Genomic DNA, 27,876 nt, shown 5'->3' with positions numbered 1-27,876 from the left:
AAACGCTTCATGACCTGGATCTGAAGGCTATTGTTCCAGCTACCCTTGAGAGAGAGGCTGGAGAAGCCCTAGGGTTTGAAAGGAAAGACGGATGTGACCCTGAGCAAGTCCCAAGCCCTCTCTGACCCTCAGTTTTCTCATCAGTGCAATGGGATGATAGCTGCTACCTCTCCCAACCCACGAGGTCAGCCAAACCCAGACTGTGAAGCTCTGTGAGCTTGCACAGTACCATGGGGAAGGAGGCTGGGAGTGTGGAGAGGCAGTTTCATTTGTCACTGTTCAGAAAATGTCACAGGCCCAGGGAAATGAGAGCCTGGTCCCCAGGGAGCACACAGCCCCCTGGACACAGTCATCCCCTGTCCTCACACACAAGCCACACTCTCTTGTGTAACAGCACTGCTTCCCAGCATGACTGGCCAGTGGGAGGGTGCTGGCTACCTCTCCCACCCTCTGAGATGGGGCTGATGGTGGCCGGGGGGTGGAGGCGGACAGGCTCCACACCATTGGGGAAAACAATGAAGGTCTGGGCTAATCAAGATGAGACTTGTTTTCTGGATCTTCACCATTGGACTGGGAGCTCCCTGGGTGAGAGTACGTCTTTGTTCATTAGACTGGGGGCTTCCTGAGGGCAAGGGCAGTCTCCCCTCTCACAATGGGAGTTCTTGGGTATCAGCGTCAGGTTTCTAAGTCAGATATCCATCTTAGGCCCTCCGCCCCCACGTTGTTGATTGGGGGGTGGGGCCCATATAGAGTAGGTGGAACCAGGGATAGAGGTGGCCTCTCTGGACAGAGTGAGCCCTGCGGTGGACACAGCTCTGTGTTGGGGGCCAGATGCCACTCCGCCTGGACCCACTGTGGGATGCTAGGCCCCTCCACTAACACAGGCAGAGGCAGAACCGTGGACACACACACTTGCTGTCATGCCCTGCTGCCACCGTCTTGAATCCTGAATCATTTTTGAACAAGGGCCTTCACTTTCTTTTTGCACAAGGCCCTGAAAACCGTGGAGCCAGCCGTGAGCACGGAAAAGAGTACAGTCTTTGGTGTTGTATTTTGCTTTTCAGCCTAGGAGCCTTTTCACAAACAAAACACAAGATGGGGTGTAAACCGATCAAACCTAAGCAGAGCTGCCCCCACCCACTGGGGCCCTGCCCTTCCAGCAGAGGCCTCGGGGGCTCCTCTAGCCATCGCAGGCTGGGAGTGGCTGGCCCTGTGCAAGCACAAGTGGGGCTGCACACCCCCAATCCCTCTCCTTGCTCTGGGGTCTGGAATTCCTGCCCTCCCACCCACTCCGGCATTGTCCCGGAGCCCTCTGTGTGAAGGCGCACACTGACACCAGGAGGTGGTAGCATGCTGATTCTATCAAAGAAGCAGCGGTCCTCTAGAACCTCTAGAAACCAGCAGGCACCCCCCCCTCCCGGGGTAGGGGCCCAGACACAGGTGCAGGTCTCAAAGGCCAGGGGGGTGAGAGGTGACCTCAAGGATCTGATTTCGTCTTGTTTCCCAGCCAACCCATCTTCCAGACAGAGGTGCCTGAACTCCTGCTCCCCTTTCTGGTCAGGCCCTGGCTACACTCTGTCCTCTGCAAGAAATTCTGCCTTAGCCTCACAAGTGACTGCTCCCCAGAGTGAAGAGGTTGTCAGAGCTGGGTCTGATGGGTGTGGGTGGGGCAAAGGACACAGAAAGGAGCCGCTGTGGAGGGAGATGAGGAGTTTCCTGTTTCCTTGCAAGGCCTGGTGGGCAGAGGGTCCAAGGGGCCCTGTGGCTACTGAGAAGCTCGGAATCTGTACAAATCAGATAAATGAACGTACCCACCACCTGGCCAGCCTCTGTGGCTAGGTCCTGCCCAAGTGCAGCTGAGCGGGAACCCCATGCGGTAGAGAAAGCACGCTCCAGACGGCTCAGAGTAATGCCACACGGCGGCCGTGATAACCCCTGGAAATCCGGGCTAGTGTGGGGAAACCCATCTGCCTGCTCACCCGGGCAGCACAGACAGCTTCACTCCGCACCACCACCTGCACGCTGGGGGGAAATGGGTGCCGCCAAGCCCCTGCAAGCACGTGTGCACACACACTTGGACACACCCACATGCCCACGGACATGAACGCCCATAGACACGTGCATCTCTGCATTCACACACACGCCTGAACTCACAGCTGTACACTCATACTTGACTCAGGCTCACACCTGGGGGCACGCGCACACACACACACGCACACACGCCCTCTTTCATGCACCTGGTACACTCACATGCACACACACAGAGGCATTCACCCACATCTGCACACATACCTGAATACGCACATACCACTGCACACACACACATCTGCACGTACATGGCCGGACACACACAACTCCTCTGCACACCCACACACATACCAGCAGCCATGAAGCTCTCAGCATACACAGCTACCCATTCCCACTCCATGCGCACACACGCACCCACCTGCACGCAGATACACACACCACCCGGCCCCCACTGACCATGCACAAGGCACACACACCTCTCTATAACCACACAACTCCCCACCACAGCCCCACCCCACTCTCTCTATGCGCCTTTGTAGTGCTGGCAGAGCTGGGCAGAGATTCAGCCCCTGGGCTGCCTGAGTCTCTAGGAAGTCAGGTAGTCTGAACCAGCAGGGACTTCAGAGCTCATCTCCCGCCCCTCCTCGTGCAGAAGCCCAGAGGGGAGGGGCATGTCCCATGTGTCCCGTCCCCCCCAACCCTCAGGGGCAGAGCAGTGTCTCAGTGCCACCTGTGGCTGGGAGGCTAGCCTACTGTGTAACCCCAAGCAAGTAAGTCTCTGCCTCTCTCTGGGCTTCAGAAGAGATCATTTCAGAGGCTCCTTTTCATCATCCATACTGAGGGGAGCCTCCTAAAAAGGGAGAAATCAGAGGCAGGCAGGATGGCCTGGAGAGATGCGGGGGGCTGAGCGGGAGGGTGGGGCCTCAGCAGCCGGAGGCAGGGGAGGGTCCCACCCCCTGGGAGGGCAGGGCCCCCACTGAGGAAACGATGGGAAGGCAGAGTAAGGGGCTCAGCCACCATGTTGTCTGCCTTTAAGCCATGCACTTTACTCCCTGAGGAGGCAGGGGAAGGAGCCTCCTGGTGCTGCTGAAGGAAATTTCTCAAGCTGCCAGCTTCCTGGAGTGAGGGGTGGCTTCCCCTGCTGGCTCTGTGGGCCCCCTGGGCACTGCGGGGCATGGAGCTTCTGCCTGCACCTGTCCTCAGCATGAGGGCCAGTAGCGGCAGGAGACCTGGCTCACAGTGAGAGCTGGGCCTGGTGGCTGCTTTGGCTCAGGTGTATGGGGTGACCTGGAGCCAAACCTGTTCTCTGATCTCAGGGCACTCACTGCCAACCCCAAGGTCCGTGTCTCAGAGCCCCTCAGCCCACAGGCCACCTTTGGAAGGCAGGCCACAGGCCTCCCTGAGCCAGGCCAAGGGTTTCAGGATGGAGGGCACAGCTCCTGCCCTTGAGGAGCTGTTGGAGCAGATGTGGCACCTACCAAGGAGGCCCCAGGACAGGAAGGTGTCCCAGGGCTGCAGGCAGGCAGTGTGGACCGGGCTTGGGGGTGGGGGGGCCTCCTGAGTTAGGCACAGCAGGGTCAAGTTCAGCCATGCCACGTACTGGCTGTGTGATCTCAAACAAGTCACTTGGCCTCTCTGTGTCTCTGTGTCCTCATCTGTAAACGGGGATGGTGCTATCCACCCTGCCCTGCTACTGTGGAGCCTGCTGTCCATTAGATAGAGTGTCAGGCACATGACAAGCACCCCCTCCATCGTGGCTTTGGCAGCAGCCACACCGAAAGCCAGGCATTCCTAGTAACTCACACCTGGGCAGGCTCTGGCTTCAAATGCCAGCCATGGGCTGACGACTCCCCCAGCTCCAGCTCTAGCCCGGCCCTCGGCCCTGAACCCCAGCTCTGTATAATCAACTGTTGGCTCAACAGCAGCACACGGACCTCTAATGGGCAGCCCGAACTTAGCACATCCAAACGATTGCTCGATCTCGGCCCCCAAACTGGCTCCTCTGTGGTCTTCCCCACCTTAGGGTGTAGACATTCCTTCCTTCCGATCCTCACACCAAAAACCAGAGTCATCCTTGACTCTCCTCTGCACTGCTTGCCCCACATGCAATCCAGCCAGCACCCCCTGCAGACACACCGAGGAGCCCCCGCTTCCCATCACCCCTGGCCCCAGCAGCCCCTTGTCGGGCTCGCTGCAGTCACCTCCACATTGGCCGTCCCGCTCCTGGCTCACCTTCCTCAGGGCTCCACCCAGCAGCCAGAGGGTTCCGTCTAAACCTACACTACATCATGTCCCTCGCTGCTCAGAACCCCACGGTGGCTCCCTTCTCGCTGATGGTAGAAGCCAGCATCCTTCCCACAGCCTCTGGGTCCTCCACCATCTGCCCTGTCATCTTTCTGACCCCTGTCGCCATCACCCTCCTCTGCGTTCCTCAGCCCCAGCCGCCCCGCAGTGGTAAACAGCTTTCACTCCCATCAGGCCATGTGATTGTTATAACACCTTAAGGATTGCAAGGGAAGGATCATGGCCCCAATATGCTGACGAAGAAACTGAGGCAAGGAAGCCAGCTGGTTTGCCCAGGATCCCAGATATGGAGCTTGGACGAGGAGCTGGGGTCCTTGGTCCCCACCACCCACCCCCCCGTCTCTAGCCTCTGGCTTCAGTGACCCTCAATCCTTCCAGATAAAACCCTGCAGAAGCCAGGCAGTGCTGGGGCTGGGATGTGGGCAGAGTGCACGGGGCCCTGGGGCACGTCCAGGCCCACAGGATGGCCTGACAGAGCCAGCAGGAGGCAGCCCTCTGCAGCTCTGGCTGCTGGAGGAGAGGCCCCTCATCTGACACCCGAGGCTCCCGGGCTTCGGAGGCTTGGGGACGAGGAGAGGAGTGAGTGCGGTCCATCCCCCACCCAGGGACCCGTGGGGATCCTGCGAGGACAGAGAGAGGGGCAGAGAGGAGTGGATGGCGGAGAAGACGTGGCTGGGTAGGGAGAGAAGTGGGGAAGAGTCTAGAAGAGAGTGAAAGCTGACAGAGAGGAGAGAGGGAGGGAAAGAGAAAAGGAAGACAGAAGGAGGGAGATGAGATGGGTGGGGGGGGGAAGCAGGAAAGGAGAACGGGTGGGAGAGAAGAGGGACAAGCCGGATGCTAGAGAACAGGCGGGAGATAGGGGAGGCAGTGAGGCACGGAAGAAGACATCTCCGGAGCAGGGGGAAAGGCCAGCGAGCCCCGAAGGCTACCCGCAGCTCAGGGCCCTCACTCCCCCACCCCGCCCCCCGCCCCCGGCCCCACCACTCACCTTGTCTGCTGACTGCGAAGTGCCAAAGAAGATGGGGATGAAGGCGAGCCAGACGATGCAGGTGGTGTACATGGTGAAGCCAATGGGCTTGGCCTCGTTGAAGGTCTCGGGCACACCTCGAGTCTTGATGGCGTACACGGTGCACGTGACCATGAGCAGCATGCTGTAGCCCAGCAGGCAGATGAGCGACAGGTCTGAGATGTCGCACTTGAGCACGCCCCTGGCGAAGCGGGGGTCGAGCGTCCGCTGGTCCTGGAAGTCCACCACCGAGTGGGAGGGGTCCACCACAAACCACACGCAGATGCCGAGCAGCTGCAGGGAGATGAGGCTGAAGGTGATGGCCAGCTGCGAGGCAGGGCTGATAAAGCGCGGGGCACTGACCGACCGCTTGCCTTGCTCGAAGATGCGGTAGATGCGGTTGGTCTTGGTGAGCAGGGCCGCGTAGCTGATGCTCATGCCTAGCCCCAGGAAGATCCGGCGCAGAGAGCAGGTCCCCAGGTCGGGCTCCGCGATCATGAGGAAGGTGGTGGCGTAGCACAGGAAGATGCCGGCCAGCAGCACATAGCTCAGCTCGCGGCCTGAGGCCTTGACAATGGGCGTGTCGTTGTAGCGCACGAAGGTGACCACCACAAAGAGCGTGGCGGCGATGCCCACCACAGCCAGGAAGAGGGGCAGCACAGCCCAGGGCGAGTCCCACTCCAGCTTGATGATGGGGATGGGCCGGCAGCCCGTGCGGTTCTCTGTAGGCCGCATGTCATACGGGCAGGTCTTACAGGTGTAGCGGTCCACCTGATACTGGTACCCCGTGCAGGGCTCACAGTGCCAGCAGCAGGGCATGCCCTTCACGGTCTTCTTCCGCTCGCCCGGCTGGCAGGGCAGGCTGCAGATGGAGCGGGGCAGCTGCTGCCCACTCCCCGGCCAGTGCATCCGCTCTATCTGGCAATGACAGCACAGGGGAGCTGGCCTCAGGCTATGCCGCCCGGTGCCCTGGGCCACCCCACTGGCTGGCACCCCAGCCACAACCCGCTGGACCCAACAGCTGGATTTAAATAAGCCCACCCACATGATTCAGACACAGCTGACCTATGAGGCATCCTGGGCAAATCCAAAACCCTCAAGGACCGTATGGAGATGCTGAGCCCAGAGAGCAGCAGTGAGAACTGGGAGTCCCACGGGGAAGCACAGGGAACTCAGGAGCCCTGGCCCCAGACCAGCATCAGCATCACCCGGGAGCTTGTTGTAAGTGCCACCTTGGGGCCCACCCCAGACCCACTGTCTCAGGATCTGAATTGTAAGCAGACCCTGCAGGTGACTTATGTGCTTGCTGGGAGATGCGCTGCCCCATGGCTCAGCCCACGGGACCTCCTCTGGGCTGCACAGGAAGCTGTGCTCAGCAGAGAGCAATGAACAGAAGTTGGCGCAGAGAATACGGAATATGCCCAGGGGTTAGAGTTTCTTTACATCTTGCTCTAAATTAGTGCTAGTCGCCATTATGTGTCTCCAAAGACACAACTGCTGTGAACAAAGGAACTATGTTGGCACACCCTACCAAGTTCAGTGTTTCAGAAAAGTCTGGAAAGTAAGCAAGAGGCCCAGAAGAGCCCCAGGCCCTGAGGAATGGGAGTTGGACTACACTTGGGAGCCATATTCAAAGCGTCTGTCCCAAATAGAGTGGCTCGTAGGAGGACTTGACACTTAGGGAGCAGCGGGCCTGGCCAGAAAGGTGCTCCTCTGTGCCGGTCCTGGAGCCCAGAGAAGGAATAACCAGCTAGGCAAGGGGATGGTTTCAGAGCTGAGGAAAAGGGGAGGAGCCCAAAGATGGCCTCATGGGAGGTGGGAGGAAAAGCTCAGGGAAGGAGCTTGGCCTGTGGCTCTGGGCATGACAGGGCCATGTGGTCCTCTAGAAGCCCAAGAGCACAGCAGCAACTGGGGCCACTGTCCCCGCAGGAACAATGAAGCGGGACAACCCCGTGTGCCGAAGCTATGAGACCACAGAGGGACACAGGGCGATGGTGGCTGTTCCAGAAAACTCTGGCTCCCGTGGACAGCCTCAGATGCAGGCAAATCCTGGGATCACAGGTGTGCTGCTAGCTGGCTATGAGCCCTGTGGCGAACACCTCAACCTCTCTGAGCCTTTGTTTTCCCACCTGATCCAAGGACGGCAGATATGAGGCCACTTGGCTACTTAGTGTGACAAAGGCACCACAGAAATTCTGACTGTTTCCCCAGAAGGTCAGCCCCACGAGGGCAGGGTCTCTGTGCGTGTTCCCTGCCACGTGTCTAGCCCCCAGCACAGGGTTGGCACACAGGGGACCCCGGGACTCTCTGTGGAATCCATGACAGAGGTAGTGAGGCCCAGGCACCGGCCATGAGAGGCCACCTCACTTTCAGACCCTGGAGGAAGACGGTGGCGGGCAGGGTGAATTCTCTTCCTAGGGCCCCCCCCCACCCTAGGCCGGCCTGCTCTGTGGCCGCCACAGCACAGCCCAAACTGAGCCCTCAGGAGAAGGCGGGGAGGCTGTGATGGCTGAAGTCCTCGTCCCCCCTAACCTTCCCGCCGCCCCAACTCCACGCTGGCTGAGAGGCCTGTATCATCAGGGAGGAGGCCACAGCCCACCCCACACCGAGGCCCTGCCTTCACTTACCACAGCTGTAGAATGGGATCAGAACTGTGCCTGCCTCACGGGGCTGCTGTCCACACAGTAGGGTCACATGCTTACCACAGGAGCTGTACACAGCAGGCGCTCAGGAGGGATGAGCCACTGCTGCTGGTAGTGAACTGAATCCCTGCCCCCCCTCACTGCTCCTCACACTGCACCCAAAAGAGACATGCCTCCATTTGGGGTATCACCCCATTTGCCAAGTGCTCCTACCTGCCCTGTTCTGTCTGTCTCCGTTCAGCCACCCAAGGAGCATCACCACAGGAATGGGCTCTGCCCCCCAACCCCCTGCCATGTGGCCTCTGGAACACCCCTCAGGCTGGGCTTGTGGAGCTACTTCCCCTGACTCAGAAGACTGTGGGAGCTAAATGGGATCATGGGCAGGAAGAGCTCCTCAGGGATCATGGGCAGGAAGAGCTTTGAGGAGCTCAAGGGGCTTGTCGCCGGAAGAGATTCTTACAACAGGGGACAGCAGGCACATGATGCCACTCTCCCGGGATCTGGAACAGGGGTAGCTGAGGCCAGACACGGGCCTGAGTCTCCTGTGTCCCACTGGTCCATCCATCCAGCTGTCATACTGTGCCCACTCCGAGCACAGCTCGCCCCTCCACCTTGCAAGGTAGGGGCCACGTCCACTGGCATTTCCTCGGGGAATGAACCACAGGTCCTTTCTCTCTAAACACATGGCTCTAGTCACAGCTAGGTTCACTGAGGCCAGGGAGGGAAAGCCTCCACGTCCCTGGCACAATCAGGGGCTGGGAAAAACGTGGCTAGGAAGATTCAGGAGAAGACCCCCCCCCCCCCGTCAGCTGCCCAAAATACCCAGAAAAATGATGACCTTCCAGGTGTAGTTTGACAGCTTTAGGAAACACTCTCAAACAGCCTTCTACTCCCCACCGGAAACCCCACCTAACTGTGCCCTTTGCCTTGAGACACGGTCCTCCTTTGTCCTGATGCAGCCCTCCCCCTCCTCGCCTGGCTTCCCCACACCCACTGAGCCCTTCACTCCAGGGTGAGTTGTCTGGATTATCCAGAGTTTCCTCCCCCCTCCCCCGCCAGCAGGCGGCAGGCAGGAAGGCCCCAGGCCAAGGGAAAGGGCATGGATGCAGAAGTCCCATTGTTTCAGGCAGGGGTGGCACCCAGGGCCCTTCAAGGCCTGGAGTGGGGCACGGAAGAAAGCCTGGGCTTGGCAGCAGCAAATGGGAAGTCAGGGCTAGTCCCGGCTAATCAGCGGCTGCTTCCCCTTGCTCTTCCCTCCCAGGGGCTGGGTGGCATGAGTGACTCTGTCCATCCCTCCTGGGGCCCCTCTCTGCCCTCCCGCCATGCACTTACTCTGAGGTGCAGGTGGTCCGTCCAGGAGCCAATGACCTTGTATTCAGCAGAGCCATTGCGCAACTGGTACTGGTAGATGTCATAGCGGCCAGGGGCATCTCCGTTCTCATTGAAGGTCACGGGGTTCCCCGCGATGCCTGTAGGGGCCAGTGAATGTTACACACTCCGTATCTTTGCTGAGCTCTCACCAAGAAGCAGGGAGGATCAGGAGCCCAGGGCAGAGACACCTCTGGGGAGGCCCCTGCATGGTTCTCAGGCAATATCTGAGATGGCCCCCTGGCAATATCTGAGGAGACCCCCGACTCCTCCCCCGCAAGGAACCCCAGGACCCCTTCCAGTGCACGGCCCAGGACAGCCACCTGAGAAGTTGACGTTGCGGATGTACTTGAGCAGCTGGGCACCATCCACGGGGTCCATGCGTGGGCAGAGCCCCACGCGGCCAGGACACAGGTCACGGTGCATGGCGTGCAGCGCGTGGCCCATGGCATACACGGCATCAATCACAAACTGCACCTTCCCCTCCTGCTCATATGCCGAGTCCTGCCCGATGCGTTCTCGGTCTGCAACGAAACACCCAGCGTGGCAGCGTCCATGAGGCCCGCCGTGCTCACAGACCACGTGGTGGGCACCAGAACCAAGAGAGGTGACACAGCCCATCTCGGCAAACCTAGGCCTCCTGGCTCCTGGCCCAGTGCTCGCTCTATCACCCAGGCAGTGGTCTTACGGGGGACAATCCCAAAAGGTGACAGGGAGTGTCCACTGCTCTTGCCATTGTACAGTCAGACCCTGTGCCCTAAGGCCCCAGAACAGCCAGGCAGGCCCGCATGTCACGATTGCCTGCAGAAGGCAACTGGCCAGGGGATCTCCCTCTGGCTGTGGAGCCTCCCTGCCTTCCCCCTGCCTGGCCTAGACTGATCGCGGGAGCCGCTGGCCCTCACACGGGCTGGGAAATCACCAGGACAAGGGCTGTATCTTGCAGTGGTACCCTACCGCAGCTCATGGGTGGGCAGCCACACCAGCCAGGGCACGCTGCCCCTGCCACAGGGTACGGATGGGGAAACTGAGGCCCAGGGAGGGTGAGAACCTGGCTGCAGATCCCTCAGGGTTTAGGACCCAGGCCACCTGGTGCCCTCAGTGGCTTCCAGTTGCCCCACACACCAGAAGTCACCATCATCCCCACCAACTCCTTCCCCATTAGCCAGGGTGAGTGAGCTCTGCCAAGTGGGGCACCACTCCCACCCCCACCCTCACTGCAAACAGCAGTGGCTTCCTAGGCGCCATGGCCTTGGGGCTCTGGCCTCCCATCCTCACCCCCTAGGCCCTGGGCCCAAGCTCCCCGGCTGCCTAAGGCTTCAGTGTCCTCTCAGTAAAAAGGGATCATAATCCTGCCCCACAGAGGCTTAAATGAGATGAGGTACAGAAAACACGTGGCACTGAGTAGGCAACTGATCCACATTATTATTGTGCTAAGTGATCAGAATGGGGGGGATTCTGAGGTCGGCAACAGAGGTCCCTGGGCCAGAGCAGGCCAGGAAGGCTTTCTGGAAGAGGAGGCACTACCAGAGGGCCCAGGCTAGCAATCATAATGAAGAATAAGGGCTGTTAAGGTCTAGTGAGCACCTGCTCTATGCTAGGCATTGTTCTAAGACCTTTATGCACATTAACTCATTGAATTCCCAACAGGGTGCCATGAGGTGAGTGATTATGCCCCTATCAGAGATGAAACTGAGGCACAGTAAAGCCCAGTGATGTCCCAGAACCATGAAGTGCTGACCCTGAACCCCAGTACTCCAGCTCCCAGCCTGTGTGCCATTCTATGCCTGAGGGAGTCTAAGAGCAGAATTGGGGTGGGGGGGACAGGAAAGCAGAGGGGGGAGAGAAGGGGTGGATAGGAGGGGGCTGGAGGATGCAAAGTGGAGGCAGGGAGAGGAAGGGCAGAATGCTAGAGAAGCCGGCTTCTCCTACTGAGGCCACAGTCCCTGCCCCCATCACAGCCTGTAACCTCCTCCCTAGAGACCAGGACAAAGAAATCAACCCCCCACCCCCGCCACGTACATCCACTGCCTCCCTGCTAGGGCGCCAGTGCCACACCTTGCAGAGGTGACTCCCCAGCAGAAAGCAGGATGAGTGGCTGCACCCCAGCCTAGCCCCATGGGCCACAGCCAGAGCCTCCCATGTCTACTGTGTGGGGGCCAGGCTGGGCTGGGTCAGTGCCAGGCCCTGCTCCCCTGGGAACTCCAGAGGTCACTGCGTCCATCCCTCTGCTTGCATACCTCAGAGGCAGACACAGGGTATATGTATATACAGGGCAACACACCGCTGTGCCTGGGGTCTCTCCACCATCTAATCCGCTCACACCGGGAAGGACAGTTGCTGCCCCACCAGGATGTGGGGATGACCAGCCTGTGCAGCTGTCACCCCTTGAATGGCTGGGTCAGGTGGCCGGGACCCCATCCCATTCTCAGCCTATCTCAGGGTGGATACTCAGCACTTGCTGAGTGGATGACAGAAATCATGGGCTCACAGTGCTAGGAATGGCAGGACCAAGGGGGTCATCTGCGGCAATTCTGTCGTTTTACAGATGAGACAACTGCCTGCCCGGAACTCCCACAGAGCCGGGGGCATATTTCATATGCCTGCCTCAGCCACTGAGGGTAGAACCTGACCCCAGGTACCCCAAGCTCGGGATCAGAGATCAAGAGTCACCACTACTCAGATTGGACAGTTTGGGGCACATGCCCCATTGGCCCTGAGGATACCGCTCAGTCCAAACAGGCCCACAGCTCCTACAGCGTGGCCTCGGGGCTGGAGGCAGGGCGGGCTTGGGAGCTGTCTCCCTGGCTCTCTCCTGGTCAGCAAAGGTCCTCACTATCCGCTGTCACTGCCCTGCATTTGCAGGAGCCTGGACTCGAAGTCCAGACTGTCTCGGCTGGAACCCCAGCTCCACCAACCCCTCCAGCTGGGTGACCTTGGACCTGTCACTTCATCTCTCGGACTTCAGTTCCCTCAATTACAAAATGAGGATAATGATGGTACTTGCCTCACGGGCTCGGGATAGGGTCCCTAATGAGGATTAGTGGGTTAATAGTCACAAGACCTGAAGAGAGGCATGGTGCTTTGCCAAGTGCTACAGAGGTTGGTCAAACACCTGACGGCACAGACAGGTGTAAGTCCGGCCTGCCTCGGAGCTCCTGGGCCAGCAGAGCCTTGCTGTTAAAACAACACTATTTCTAGGCCAAGGCACAAACAGACGGGAATAAACATGAAAGGTAAATTCTCCAGCTTCACCAGCCTGCCCTCTTGTCCGAGCTCCTGATGACAAGGTTCTGAGACCCCGGAGAGAAGCCCAGGGACAACCCTGTCCCTAAAGGGAGGGCAACAGAGGGGGCTGGGGCAGGTTGCAGGCTGCAGCCCCAGCCCTGGACCCCACCCAGCCCCCAGGTCCTGCTCCCCTCAGCCTGAAGAACGGAAAACATAAAATACCACTCAACGACCCTGCACTGCCATCACAGCCTCACTTCATACGGGCGAGAGACTGAATTATTAACCAGGACGGAGGGGAGACTGAGGCAACAGCAGAGAGCGGGCAGCTCCCGCCCAAAGCCAAGGACACACCGGGCTGAGGGATCTGCTGCACCTCCCAACCTGAGCTGCCCTCAGCCTCTCCTCCCCCAAGGGTCCGTCCTCAGTGGGTCCCGCTGAAGTACCCATTCCCGGGCCACTCAGGTCCAGGACCGAGTGGGGTCACGAGCCACGGGCCCCAAGGCCAGAGTGAGGACAAGCCTCACCAGGAGAATCCATATCTGCCCAGGGAAGCTCCCACGAGAGGGGCTCTGGGGTCCCGTGGGCGGTCAGTGACCCATCAGCGCTGCCCCTCCAGAATCTCTACCCCAGAGCTGTCACGGTGACAGCCATGGACTTCTAGAGACTTCTTGACACACATCCTTGACTTTTGTCTCAAGTCCAGCCCCAATTACAGATGAGAAAATGTGCAGAGGGGTGACCTGCCGAGGACCTTTATTTACAAGGGGACACCGGGCCTCGAGTGTGCCCTCTATACACAGATACCCCGCAAGCCCCAAGGGCCCTTCCCTGAGCCCCTCAGGAGGCAACAATGACAGGGCCCAAGTGGCTCACATGGTGTGGGCGGGGTGGGGAGAACAGAGCAGGAATCATAAATACAAGTTAAACAAGGACAAGCTGCTCCGTCCTGAATGTTTGAAGCTGTGCCCATAACCAGCACGGCTCTCCGCACACCTCCTGACTCCTCAGCTAATAACCCCACAGCATGACTGGTGCTCACCGAGAGCCTTCACATGCCTGGCCTTTCTCCTTCCTGAGGCTCTGGGAGGTAGGCTGAACTGGCCCCCCTCACAGAGGAGGTAACTGAGGTTTGCAAGTGGTCAAGTGATGTACCCAGAATTTCCCAGGAATCCTGTCGCCTAGCACCTGCTCATACATACCTGGGGATGGGCCTGGCTGGGAAGTGGCAGGGCTGGGATTTGAACCTGGATCTCTCTGGCTCCGTAAGAGTTTCCACCACCCCATACCGTCCCTCCCCATCTTCTTCCCCCATCCAGCCCCTGGTCTACCTCCTGCCCCTTCTCTGGGGCCCAGGCCTAATTGGGAGTTAGGGAGCGCTGCTACAGGTCCAAAGCAGGTGGTGGTCATGGAGAGAAGGGGGGAGGGGGTCAGAAAATGCCCTCGTGGGTGGGCAGGAACCCCAGGCCCAGGTAGTTCTGGGAGGAAGCAGGACACACATTTCCGAGCGCTACTGGAGGAGATAAATCCCAGACACATGGTGGCAATGACAGCAGCAACAGTTTGAAGATGTCCTAATTGTGTCCCGGGGTACAGTGAGCCAGAGATGCGTTTGGCTCTGCCACGGGTGACAGCCAGCCGGGGGAAACCATCGGGAAAGGATTTTCTCCGTCAAAACCCCGCAGCTATGGTTACTACGGTGACTGCAGCCTTTGTCTGCAGGTTGTAAATTGTAATTGAAATGAGTTTTCAAGGTTGAAATAATCAGAGTTCCTCCTTGTCTCCCCCATCACCTCGCCACAACTCACTCAGCCCAACTGCAACCCCCCTGAGCGTTACGCTTGCACGCGCGCGCAAGCACAGTTCTCAAAGAGGCTCCCTCGCATAAAGGAAGACAAAAATCAATTATGTACACAGGCATGTATTTCTACAGCTACACATCCAGGTGACTACACACAACCTTGAGGGCACTGAGATGCACATCTATACACACACCCATGTCCAGATACGTATAAACACAGGTAACTTAGACACCGCTACTCAACCAGCATCCGAGCATCCGGTCCTCCAGATTCACCCACTGTCGGGCTGAGAGGCCCACGGGTGTTTTCTCTGGGAGGTGATACATGGAAGCATCCTTGGGGCTAGGAACCTGGGCTGGGGAAGGGAGGCACGATATGAGGCGTGGCGCTCGATTCCGCTGGGGCCTTCCAGGAGATGACGTGGAGGACACCTCAGGGCTGCCCATCTGAGGAGACAAACACTTGGGCTCCCACCAATCTTAGGCCAAGGCCTGCTCCCAGGGGCATTAAGAAAGTCCATTGGCAAAGACGGGGCCGGTGAGCACTGAGAGGACCAGGGGGCGCCAGCGCGTCTATATTCACAGGCAGACGCCCGCACGTACAATCCAGCACAGGTGCATGGACACACAACACACATCTGCATGCAGAAGCCTGCACGTACATACAAATATGCAAACGTACACACCAGTTTTCATCCCTTGGGCAAACTTCCAAGAAGTAGGATAAGAGATCCCCCTAGGAGCTACAGTCTAGCAAACACAGCTGGGCCTCTCTCCTGGCTCTGCCATGGATCAGCTAGATGACCCAGGTCAAGCAAAACGTCCATTCCTCAGATGTAAATTCAGGGTAATGATCCTGACCTTGTGGAGTCTCTGCCAGGATTAAGGAGGAATAGGCAGATAACACACTGCATCACACCTTATAGGCAGAATCGCTTCGTAAACCTGTTTCCTCTCCTCTCGGGCACTCCTCCACTGGGGAAGATCCCACATCCTGGGCCTCCCCCTCCATCCTGCCTACAGCCTGGTGCATGTGGGCTCTCCTCCCCTCAAGATGAGATGAGTACAGGGTACCTACCCCACGCAGACAGGGGCCCAGGTCAGCCTGCCTGCCGATATACAGATGGGGGGACAAAGCTGCCACGCTGTGCTTCCAGGCCATCCTCCCTCACCTGTGGTTGAGCCATTCTCCTCGTCACCTCCCCGAAACACGCAGGTTTTTCTGAGGGTCCCATGAGTCCTGCTCCTGAGGCTGGGCTCCACGCTCCCCAGTCCTGCCCGTCATGCCCCAAAATCACATGGCAGGCTCTCCCTTTCCTAGGGTCACACTCTTGTTCTTCACCCTCACACCATGCCCTCCCCTCCATCAAGACACCTGCTTTCCAGTCTGAGGCAGCTCCAGCTCCGTCTGGCCCCCTCTATCTGTTTACCCAAACTCCCAACCCCAGCCTCAGCTCTCCACCCACTCGTGCCCCAGGGAAGTCGGGGCCAGCTCAGGTGTCTCTGGGGATGACCAGTTGGGGCAGATGGAGGATCACCACCTGAGCGGGGAGGAGGGGCGGTGACTCGCCCAGCGGGGGTGGGCTCCTGACTCTCTCAGGGGTTCGCTCTGGCTCTGTGGCAGTACAGCCCATGGCTCCTCAACCTTGAGCCAGCTTCAGACCCCTTTTGAAGGAAAACAGTTCAGACCCTCGAGAATATGGGGTCATATTCTTGAGGACATTGAAAGTTGAAGTCCGACTATGACCCTGACTTCCGATGGCAAATGCTCACAGCAGCAGAGAAGTTTGTGTCTCTGAAATTGGTAGCGATCACTTCTGGATGGCCCCTGAATGAAAATGCCAAGTTCAAGAATCATCCTGGAACTCCTGGGTCCCTGAGAGTCTGACTTCCAGAGCGTGTCCCCAGATGTCCACAGACCCCAGTTTGAGAATCAGGACATGGGTGTCACGGCTCGATGGGAGCAGCCTGCCACCCTCCCGCATTGGGTCTCTTGCAGTCCTGGCAAGTTGCTTGGCATCTCTGAGCTTTGGTCCCCTTGTCTGTGAAATGAGGCCAGCCCCCAGGACCACTCGACACCAGACCACTAGACAAGAAGCCACGCTTGCCACCTGCACAGACCAGCTCCCAGGCAGGGCTGTTCTCTGCATCGGGCTGATTCTGAGGCCTGCACCCAGGAGCCTGGGCTTAGCTCTCCCAGATGGGGGTGGGGAGGGGGGGACTAGAATCACAGTTGTCCCACAGGGACATCCTCTCATGCCCCGTCACCCTATCACCCCATCACCCCATCATCCTTCCCCTTCCAGCAGCGCCTGGCCTTCCCTCCAGTGGATCTTTCCCCTCAACATGGAAATATGCCTTCATTTCCCCCATTTAAGCAAACAAAAACCCTCTCTTGACACCCCCTGCCCCCAGCTAGCATCATGCCTTCTCTTTCTCTGTGTACAATGGAACCTCTCAAAAGCACTGTCCCTACTCACCTGTCATCAATTTCTCCCTTGTTTTCCTGACCAACTACAATCTGGGTTTTGCACCTATCTCTCCAAGGAGTCCCGCGCTGCCAAATCCCCTCACCCATTCTTCCTCCCATCTCACTTGCTCTCTCTGCACCCCACCCCCCACCCCACAGCATGACAGCAGGTGATGGGGCTGAGCTTTGTTTTCCCTCTGGCCTCCCTGATGGCTCCTCTCCCCAACTCCCTTGACCTCCCAGTGTCCAGAGCTCAGTGCCAGGATCCTGAACTATATTCCCTCCCTTGGTGTCTCCAGCCAGCCCCATCCATATGCCAACAACTCCCCAAATCTAAGGCCAGCCAGGCGTCCCCCCTAACGCCTGCTCCCACTCCCACACCGGACAGACATCTCATGCCTAAACCAAGCTCCTGACTCTCCTCTGCAGCCCGACCTTCCTCCCCCTGTCTCGTGCACGGCCAAGATTCATGCGGCCATCCTTGATTTATTGTCCCCTTTCTCTCACCTCCGATCCTTCAGCAAATTCCAAAGCCACTCTGCAAAACTGGCAAAGAGTCTGACCCCTCCTCACCTCCAAGGCCACCACCTGCTCCAGACCCCGTCACCTCCCGCCCAGACTAGAGCACAGGCGTCCGAACCAGGCTCCCACTCTGCCCATACCCCTACCTCCTCTCTCCAGGCCACGGACAGAGTGAGCCTCTTAGAACAGAAATCGGATCACGTCAATCCTCTTTCAAACCCTGCAATGACTCTGTCTCATTCATGAGAAAAGACTAAATCCCTACAAATTGCCTACCAGGCCCCCCAGGATGGGCTGGCCCACCCCGCCTCTCTGACCTCATCTCCTTCCTGTTACCCGCTCTGCTTCAAGCACACGGGCCTCCTCACTGCTCCCCTGACCTGCCAGGCACGCTTTGCATAGGCCGTGCCCTCTGCCTGGCATGCTCGTTCCCAGGTCTCCACATGCCGGGCTCTCTCACTAGCTTTGGGTCTTTGCTCCAGCATCACCTACTCCATGAGAACTTCTGACTTCCCTATTCAAAAGTGCAACTTCCCTGGGCTCCCAGAACTCTCAATTTCCTTCCAAGGGGCTCCTTGGGGTCTATTCTCTCTGGTCTCATGGTTGGGCCCTCCCTGGAGACCCGAGGCACTGACTGCCAGAGCTACCCCACCACCTACCCCCTTGTCTGGAGAGCCGAATTGTCTCCCAGGGGCAGTGGGAGCTCCCCCTCACAGAGCCCAGCAAGGGGCCGGGCACGCAATCAGCCTCTTAGTGAAACCTGCTGGAACAAGGGAGAAGCAGCACGGAAGGGACGGGCCCAGGATCTCTCCGGGCTCCATGGGATTGATGGCTTGAATAAAGGCGAGTTCCTCTAATGGGCGGCACAGCCTGGCACCCACCAGAGATAACGGGCAATTTCAAATGTTGGTCCCCCTTCCTTTCCCCAGGAAGGAGGCTTTCTCAGGTCCCTTTGGGAATGTGTAGATTGGCAGATCCTTCAAAGCCAGGCCGGAATAGCCAGGAGGGCCCTGAGGCTAGGATTATCAGCTGCTCTGAGGCAGGACAGTTCTGGAGCCAGACTGCCCAGGTTCAAATCCCAGCTCTGTTACTTACGATCTTGTGACCTTGGGCAAGTCTTCAGCCCCTCTGTACCTCAGTTTCCCCATCTGTAAAATAGGTTGCTGTGAAGGTTAAATGCCAAACACTAGAACAGGGCTTGACAAGTGATAAATGCAATATAACTACTAGCTGTTAATATTACTGGTGGTGGTGTCGTGGCTGCTAGCGCAGGCGGGTGACAGGAGTCTCCTACACATCCCCAGCTGCCATGCAGCCCCCCTCCCTGTCGGAGCTCCCAGCCCCTGGGAAGAGCAGGCAGTAAATTTCTCTTGTTTCCTCATAAACTGGGCCTTCCTCTGCTCAGCCATCACCTGGCTGGCTGTGCTGTCAAAAAGATGGATGCCACATCTGCCTTGTTTACGGCTTTAATTCCCAAACCCTCTCCGCGTGCTCCTTAGGGAGACGGAGACGGAGGCAGGTGCTGCCCTCCCCTGGGCCTTGACGGCTGCAAAGACCACCCCCCACTCAGTGACCCCTCCCTGGCTCAGGTGTGGGACGGTCCCTGGGCAATCTGCAGGTGCTTCCTGCAGATCACCTCCGACCCCTTCTCTGGGAAAAGGTGAGCAAGGTAGCTCTGCTGGGGGCGGGGCTCTGGGGGGATGGACGTGGGTAATACGATTCCCATTTTACAGATGAGGAAACTGAGGCCTCGAGAGGTATGATGCCCTGCCGAGGTCACACAGGTCTGCCGGACCCTCCTGCCTGTATGGCTGAGAAAGAACGTGTGATACCCTCTCCCTCTTACCACTTGGAGTCACACCAGCCCAATCGCCAATCGCCGGCCTCTGTGGCTCTTCTGAGGCTTCCTCAGGTCGCAGCAGCTCTCTGCCCAGCCCTTGGCAGGCAGGCTGGAGGTGCCAAGGAATTAGTGCCCTCCAGGAGCAGCCTGTGGGACTGAAACAGGCAGAGGCCAACCATGGAGTCTGCTAGCATCCAGGGGACCAGAGTGGGCCAATACAAGGCCCCCAGGGCGGAGAGGCAGGCATCCTGGAAGAAGTGAGTGGGAAGCCAGGCTCTGGAGACAGAGCAGGGGTCAGAGGAGAACACAGAGCGTGCCTGGGCTGGCTGGGGGCAAGAGGGGGGGGGGTGCTGGAGGAGGGGGAGGGCAGGGCACCAGCTCTAGAGCCAGGCTGCCTGGGTATAAAGCCAGTTCTGCCAATTCTCTAGGGCTGTGATGTTCTCAAATGGCCTCAGGAGCCTCTTCTGTAGAATGGGTGCTGCACCTGCAACAGCCTATACCAACTGCCCTCCCTCACCCAGGATCCTACAGCTGACACACAGCACTGGTCCCAACAGACTTGGAAATCCCATCACTCCCACTCCCTTTCCCTATCAACAACCATTTTACCAGCACCCATCACGCATGCCATCTTTCAGCCAGCCTCTTCATACCTTCATCTCCAATCCTCGAGACAAGCCACTGAGATGGGCGGTGACTTTCCTGTCTTCTCGGAGACTCAGAGAGGTTAAATGACCCATCTAAGCTCACACAGCAGGGAGGACACAGAGTCAGATCCAGACCCGGGGCGAGTCCTTCCCCTGCCTCCCACCAGGTGCCCAGTGCAGAGCCAGCCCTCCGTGGGCGTCACCCCAGCCCTCCTGGCCTAAGACACTCTCCCAAGGGAGCGGCTCGGCTCAAACCCGGGCAGGGCCATGGGAAGCCAGAGCTGCCTCGCCCTCACCCAGGGTGGTCTTCAGGTCCCACAAACATTCCCAGCAGCAGCCCTGCTCCTCACGTTACCCCAAGATGGATAGGCTCACTGCGCCTGACTTGGGGTCACACCAGGACCCTTACCAGCCCCTGCTGGGGCTTCAGATGCAGCTGTAAGGCACTGTCCTTCCACCCCTCCCTGTGATGCATACCCCCTCTTCATTCCAGTTTCTGCTGCTTTGCTCACACCTTCCCTCCTGCCTGGGGTGCATACATCCTCCCTCCCATCACTGTCTCTCCCTCCCAGCCAGGGGCTCCCATACTTTGCTGCACAGTAGAACCCCCTGGGGCACTTTGAAAAAAATCCCGATGCCCAGGTTGCACCCAGGACCAATTCACTGGCAAGGTCTGGGGGTCAGGCATCAGTAGCTTTAAAAAAAGCCCCAGGACATTCACTGCGAACCAGGCTTGGAGACTTCCCAGCCCTCAATACACATAAAATCATCCAGGGAGCTTTCACAAAATCCATAGCCCAGACCCCACCCCTGAGGTTCTGACTGAACGGGTCTGGGGGTGGGGGGCCACTATAGTTTTCAAAGCTGCCTGGCGATTCCAATGCACCGCCAGGCCTGAGAGCCACCATTTTCCAGTTCACAAAGTGCCTCCATACTTTCTCATTTCCATCCCGAGACACCCTCTGGGCTGGCTCACCATCAATCCCATTCCTCAGATAAGAAAGCAAAGGCCCAGAGAGGTCACAGAGTTTGCCTTAGGCTCACAGTGAAGCTCTACGCTCTTCTGAACTGTGCTCTCGCCCTCCTTCCTCTGCCGGCTCTGAGAACCCAAACATCCCGCCTTAGGGCTGCGGAGAGGTACCCCTCTCCCCAGTTCACCAGCCAGGTAGGAGACAGTTGCGAATCCTGACCCGAGCTCCTCGAGTCTGGGTAGAGCCTACAGGGGCTGACCAAGGCCCTCCCCACTCCTGCCCCTCCCAGACCGAGAAGTCACTCCAGAGAGCCCCTCGCCCTTGGCAGGCAGGTTACAGGAGACCCCAGTGACCCATCCTGACCCCACTTCCAGTCTCCCCCATCCCCATCTTCAAGCCAGGTCCGGTGACCTATAATCAGGGTGACTATACAATTTTCTACCCCATTTAGGCACTTTTAGGAACAAAAGGGATGGTTTTAGGGGCACCTGGGCGGCGCTGATGGTTAAGCATCCAACTCTTGGTTTTGGCGCAGGTCGTGATCTCAGGGTCAGGAGATCGAGCCTCGCATCAGGCTCCGTGCTCAGCATGGAATCGCTTGAGACTCTCACTCCCTCTCCCTCTGTCCCTCCTGCTAGTGCTCTCTCTCTCTCTCTCTCTCTCTAAAATAAATAAATAAATCTTTAAAAAATAGTGATAAACGGGATTTTTCTAAAATTAGGCCAGGAGAAAAGGAGTCACCAAGATGTACGGTCACCCTACCCACGAACGCTCAGTCTCCCATGCTGTCAAGTTTGCACTTCTTCAACCTCCGCTGTGATTACTGCCCGATGAAGGCATTTGCTGTGCAGCCTTCGGCAAGCAGCTTGGCTTCTCTGACTCTCCATATGCTCCTCTATAATATGGGGATCACAAAAGCCCCTAAATCTGTTGTAAGAGCAAAATGAGATAATGCCCTTTAAAGCATCTGGAACACAGTAGATGCACAACAAGCAGTGGTATTTATGGTTATTGGCTAACCCAGAAACGTAAGTCCCTACATCAGACAAACGCACACATACCCCTTCTCTCTTAGACATACTGACTCATGCACACACAGTCACACACACCCGTGTGTGCACACACACTACCACGTACAACCCACACGTGAGCATGCCTGCTGGGCCCCAGGGAGGCAGAGGGGAGAGGGACCCATGGTCCTAAATGGCCAATATTTCTGATTCCCAGAGGGCCCTGGCCACCAGAGGGCAGCATCCTCCCCACATGCCCACCAACCTCATCCAGCTTCCTCCTCCCCTGGCCCTGGGGGGAATCTCCCCACCACCTAAGATTCCACACAGCGTGTCCCCACACCCAGGCCAGTGGCCCCTTGCTCATCTGGCCCTCTGCCCAAGCTACACTGATCAGTCCAGGAGGATACAAAAGGGAGTTTACCATCCACCCACAGGTACCACTCCTCATGTTGAAGACACCCAGAGCTCCCTCAAAGTCACTGAGGCAAGGTTCTGCTGCAGAGCTGCCCAGACCAAGAGTACAGAGGGACCCACATCTGAATGTGTCCAAATGTGGACACACCATGATGGCTACCCTAGGGGACTTAGGGCCTAGAGCTCAGACCCACCTGGGTTCAAATCGGGCTCCACCACTTTCCATCTATGGGAACTCAGGTCCCTTTACCCACCTGAGCCTCTGTTTTCCAATCTGTAGAATGGACCCATTGTCCCATCCTCCTGTGGCCCGTTCCCTATCCTTTTCAGGACTCTGCTCAAATGTAACCTTTACAGGAAAGCCATCTCTTTGTTTTAGTTGTTTCTACCGCACATTTTCTTTCTGACATATTCTATATAGTTCACTTATTTATCTTGTTTAAACGTTTTCCTATTAGGATAAAAATTCCAAGAGATTTTTGACTCTTTCGTTCAGTGCTATATCCACAGTGCTTAGAACAGGGCCGGGCACACCCTGAAAGTCAAACTGGCGTTTGTTGAATGACTGCGGGAACCGTGAGGGGGTTAGAGATGGTTTCTGCAGAATGCTCAGACCAGTGAGCATCTGGACTCCCACACGGGGCAGCTGGGGTCAATTCTGTGGGCTCATCCTAGGTACATTCAGATGAACCCCAAAGTGGCCACAGGCCGGACAGAACTGCTTTCCCCCCAGCAGCATCACCGATGGCTGAGAGCCCACGGCTCCTAGGATTCTAAGCCCTCCCACCCCGGAGGCCTTGGGTGTGAAAGGCCCCGCCCCCGCTCCCTCAGACCCCGCCCCGTGGGTCCCCCAGCACCGCCCCCAGGCACCAGCCCCTCTCCCCGCCCCGCTCGGGTGGTAGGCCCACCCCCGACCCAGGGCCCATCCTGGCCCCGCCCCGCGCGTGCTCACTGGTGCACTTCTTGACGTGACTGCCCTTCTTGAGCGCGTGGCGGCTCAGCTTGCAATGGAAGTTGTCCTCCCAGAACTCCGCAAACCAGATGTTGCGCCGGTTGTTGTCCAGCGTGCGGCTGGAGAAGTAGCGGTCAAAGCCTGGCAGGGAACCAGGACGTCAGGGCCTCGCGCCCCGCCTTCCCCACCTGCCCCCAGCCCTCCCTGTTTCCACTCCCCCCCCCCCCCCCCCCCCCCCCCCCCCCCCCCCCCCCCCCCCCGTTTAGAGATGGCCCAGGCAGAGGGAGGGAGGAAGGGGAGAGCACAGCCTCTGATCCAGGGCCCAGCCGCAAAAACAAAATGTGGAGCACTTCATTTCATTCAAAATGAAAAGAACTGTATTAAGTCCCAGGGGAAGCATGTGTAATCTTGCAACTGCTGCCTTTATGGAAGAGAAGTGTGCGGTGAGGATGCCTCCTGCTTGGCCTTTTAACCACCAAAATGCTAATATCGGGCCTCTTTGAGAAGGAGCCATCTGGGGGTCCAGAGATTAGAGCAGAGAGGCTGGTGGGGGTGGTGACCAAAGCTGGGAGCACCTGTGCTCTCTGGTTGGGAAGAGGAGACCAAACAAGAGAGGGCAGGGGATGACCCAGGTCACACAGCAAGACCAGGGAGGGCCTGGATCTTCTGTCTTCCAGTCCAGAACTTCTCCATCAATGACAGACACAGCTTCTTCCTCCAGATGTTCCAAAGCGGACTTACCGCCTCTGCTCTAAGCCCAGAAAACCCCACCCCAAGGCGGGCAGGCTGGCGAGTGAAAAGTGCCTGCTCTCTCCCACCCAGTGCCCCTTCTGCATCCATGACCGTTCCCAGGAACGTGCATCATGGACCGAGCTGCTGGGGGTGGGCCAGAAGGCCTGAAAGTTCAGTAGGGTCCACACTAGGGCAGGGTTCAAGTGGGGGCTCTGTGACTGTGGGAGCTGTAGGAGAATGCTGACATTGGTGAGGGACTGGGCGAGGGCAGGCTTTCCCAGCCTTGGCGCTATTGATGCTTAGGGCTGGATCATTATGTGTTGTGGGGGGCAGGATGTCGAGCAGCACCACTCCCTCGTTGAGACAACCAAAAATGTCTCCAGACTTTGTCATATGTCCCTTGGGGGGTCACATCACCCCCTGGATGAGAACCACTGCTCAAAGTCTTCTCTAATATCACAGAGAGAAAAGGGACTTGTCAGACAAGTATGCCACTTAATAGCCACTATATGTCGCTCCATTTCTCTGAGCCTTAATGTATTCATTTACTAAATGTGGGAAAAAGTGTCTTATGGGGTCGCTGGAAAGACTAAATGAGATGTCTCCCAGTAGCCATAGTCACTACTGTTTTGTGTTTATTACGGCTCGAGGCTGAGAAGGGTAATGTGGGAACTTCTGCGGCCTCTACCTCGGGGTAAAGGGAGTACATGCCTGTGACCTTGAGCAAGGGCCTCCCGTGCTCAGGCCTTGGTCTCTTAGAAAGTTCGGTAGAGAGAGATGTCTGCAGGCCTTCCCAGCAACATCAATGCTGGCCTCTATTTAATGACGCAGGAGCAGGGGAGAAGGCCCCGGGAGCCTGCCTCCCCTGTGGTGAGGACAGGGAGGTCCCTGCCAAATTGGGCCACTAATGGGAACTTCACGCCTCACTCACAGTGAGGTTCCGGCCAGAGCAGACCGACCGGTCCTGCCCAGGGTGACTGTGGGTTCTGCCCCAAGAGGAAGGGATGCCAGACAGGATAAACCCAACCCCGACACCACCGAGGGCCTGCCAGACCCAGGCAGCACCTGCAGGGAGAACCTGGCACATCACCTTCTTCTTTTCTCCTGCTGGCAGCTCCCAGGCCCTTCTGACAGAGGACGTGCCCCAGGCAGGGTGAGGGCCTTGGCTCTCAGTCCCAGATGGGAGAAGGGATGGAAGGGTGTGTAGATGAAGGAAAAGTCCTTGGTAAATAAGCTTCTGGTATGTGCCATACACCTCCCACACCCAAAAATATCTGAGAAGGGAGAAGAAAGCTCCTGAATCTGGATTTGAATCCTGCTGGGTCAAGTGTAACTAGTAAGGCCACCCAGCCTCGAGCATCAGCACAAAGAGGGTGTGGGCCAAGAAAGAGGAAAGACAGGATGCAGGAAGATGAGGAGTGGGCGAGGAGTGGAGTAGGGGGACAGTAAGAAGGAACAGCTAGGGAACACACGGACAGTGGGAGCAGGTGGGGGGGCGCAGTCCGGGGCTGCCGGGCTTACCTCGTACAGACATTCTCTTGGGGAGGATAGTGACAGCACCCTCGGCCACCTCCTCCAGGTCCAGCACGGGTGCGCTCTTGGAGCCCCAGCTGTCCGAGCCCATCCAGAAGAAGTGGCCCGTCTGGTTGGCCTTCCGCGCCGCCTCTAGCACACGCCTGTGGGAACACACACCAGCCCAGCCCAGCCCAGCCGTGTCTGCCCCGCCACTGCCCCGCCCTGGCCACCCCCAGCTCGCGGGGGCCCTTGGCTTAACTCCCCCCAGGCGCACACATGTCCCCCGAATAGCCAATGCCTGTTCCCCCAGGCCCATGGTTCCTCCGGCCCCTGGCCCACACTTTTCTCTAGCCACCCCCCACACACCCACTCCTGCCCCTAGGGCCACATCTGTCCTTGTAAGACCATAGCTGTTTCCCTAGGTGCGTGCACACCCCGGATCTGACTCAGGCCCCCGGCACTACACCTACTCAGTCTGTGTCCTCAGGTTCATTGCCACCCTGGCCCTAATCCCACAGCCACATCTGGTCTCCTCACATTTATATGTGTGCACGCACACGCGCACACACACACACATACCTGTCTACGCCGTTAGCCCTCTGCTCTCGCTGCTCCCCTCCCAGCAGAGCCCTCTCCGCCCCACCTCTTTCTGGGCCAAAAGCCTAGGGCCTCTGAAGAGCTGCTTCCCACACCCTCCTGGATGGATGAAAGGGTGCGAGGCAGGTGCTCACCCCCTCCACAGTCCTACTGTGACAGCCGTTGTCATCAAATCAGGCACCCGAGAGCCCAGCACAGAGAGGCGCCCACAGGAGGCACTCAGGGAGGAGAAAACCAGCAAGGACTGGGCAGAATACCCCCAACCCAGCTCCTTCCATGGTGGGGGGGGGTGGAGACTGGAACACAGAGGAGGGGAGCACCTTGCTCAGGATCACACAGCAAGCAAGAGGCTGTGCTACTAGAAACTGGGACACAGCCACCAGGGCTTGGGAGTGGCTGCTGAGCCGGGGCAGGGGCAGGACAGCCTAGGGCTGTCAGGGAGAAACAGGTTTCCAGGCCCCAGAGCTCATGCCCCTTCTCCAGTAGTTCCTGACTCTTGACAATCCCAGACTCCCAAACCTATTGCAGCCCCCACCGCCCAGGGCACAAAAATGGGGGGGGGGGGGCTGTTCCCAGAAGCCACACCCACAGCCCTATAAATACCCACTTGCATCTGGCCTGCCAGAGCCGACCAGAGCTCCCAGGCCTCCCTCCCTGCAAAGTCACCTGGGTTTATTTTTACTTCTGTTTGCTTCTGAAAATGCAGTGGATTTCCAGAAATGCCTCTGCCTACCCCCCCACTTCCTGCTGCCAGTTCCCTCTGGAGTCAGTCCCTCCCCTAGGTGCCTCTTGTCTAGGACACGAGGCCCAGTGACTTCATCCGCCCTTCCCAGGACACGGGTCCATCTGAGCTAAGCAGCAGGCCTGGAGAGGGGCGCACCTCTGGGTGGGGGGTGGGATTTGAGTGCCGGGCTTTGGGGGGGGGGGGACAGGAGTGCAGGGACCGGTGATTTAAGTGAGGGAAAGGACTTCTGAAGGAACCCTCCTGCTCCAGGAGCTGGCAGACCTGTGGGCAACAGGAATGTCCTGAGGCAGAATGTAGGGGGCCTGTAAACCTTGAGGGGGTCAGGAGCAGCCCCTGGGCTCAGCAGCCTCTGACTCCCCCTTCCCAGCCTTTCGCTGCCTGAGACACCATCCTTAGAGCTGGTCTTGTTGGCTTTTGTGGCCTTAATGATCTTCCAGAACTTCCCACTCTATCCCTGCAGGGACCTGGCAATGTCTCCAAGGGGGAGATATGTTTTGCTGCAACTCAGGTCCAGGATGGGGTCTTTACCAAGTGGGGAAAGTGCTGGAAAGAATGGGACCCGGACGGACACTGGTTAGCAACAGGGAGGGAGACACATGGGGGCAGGGGCAGACGGGCAGCTTTGGCTGGGCTGGAGGGCAGGGGAGGCCGGGGGCACAGCAGGCTTGACACCTCAGGCCAGCCAACTGAGGGAGGAGGTCTGGGGAGGACCACATCTACTGTCTTATCCTTCTCCGCAAGTGCAGGGGTTGTGCCTCCGACCCCCCGTCAGACTGGGGCTCCTGAGGGCAAGGCTGTCTCCCCCAACTGAGACTGGGGCTCCCTGAGGACAGGGCTGTGTCTCCCCTCAGACTGGGGCTCCCTGAGGGCAGGGCTGTGTCTCCCCTCAGACTGGGGCTCCCTGAGGGCAGGGCTGTGTCTCCCCTCAGACTGGGGCTCCCTGAAGACAGGGCTGTGTCTCCCCTCAGACTGGGGCTCCCCGAGCTCAGAGCTTGTGTCTCTCCCCGCCGAACAGGACAATGGCGGACGCCTGGCCCATCTTGGCTCTGACGTCAGTCTGAGAGGTAGTAGCAAGGGAAGAGGC

At 58.2% G+C, this 27,876-nt stretch overlaps 1 protein-coding gene across 6 annotated transcripts in view; it reads right to left on the bottom strand.

Annotated features, from left to right (window-relative positions):
* GRM4 (glutamate metabotropic receptor 4) overlaps positions 1-27,876 on the bottom strand; it is a 118,339-nt gene that overhangs the window by 8,472 nt on the left and 81,991 nt on the right. For all 6 annotated transcript variants that reach the window (XM_027604169.2, XM_027604173.2, XM_027604174.2 and 3 more), the window contains exons 5-9: positions 25,457-25,611; positions 23,204-23,344; positions 9,672-9,872; positions 9,313-9,449; positions 5,321-6,256 (exon numbers count right to left, since the gene is read on the bottom strand). In XM_027604169.2, coding sequence (XP_027459970.1) covers positions 5,321-6,256; positions 9,313-9,449; positions 9,672-9,872; positions 23,204-23,344; positions 25,457-25,611 — 1,570 coding nt within the window. The remainder of the gene's footprint in view (positions 1-5,320; positions 6,257-9,312; positions 9,450-9,671; positions 9,873-23,203; positions 23,345-25,456; positions 25,612-27,876) is intronic.

The sequence above is a fragment of the Zalophus californianus genome, chromosome 7 (assembly GCF_009762305.2).
Source record: "Zalophus californianus isolate mZalCal1 chromosome 7, mZalCal1.pri.v2, whole genome shotgun sequence".
NCBI lineage: Eukaryota > Metazoa > Chordata > Mammalia > Carnivora > Otariidae > Zalophus > Zalophus californianus.
This window is presented reverse-complemented; position numbering and strand designations above follow the sequence as displayed.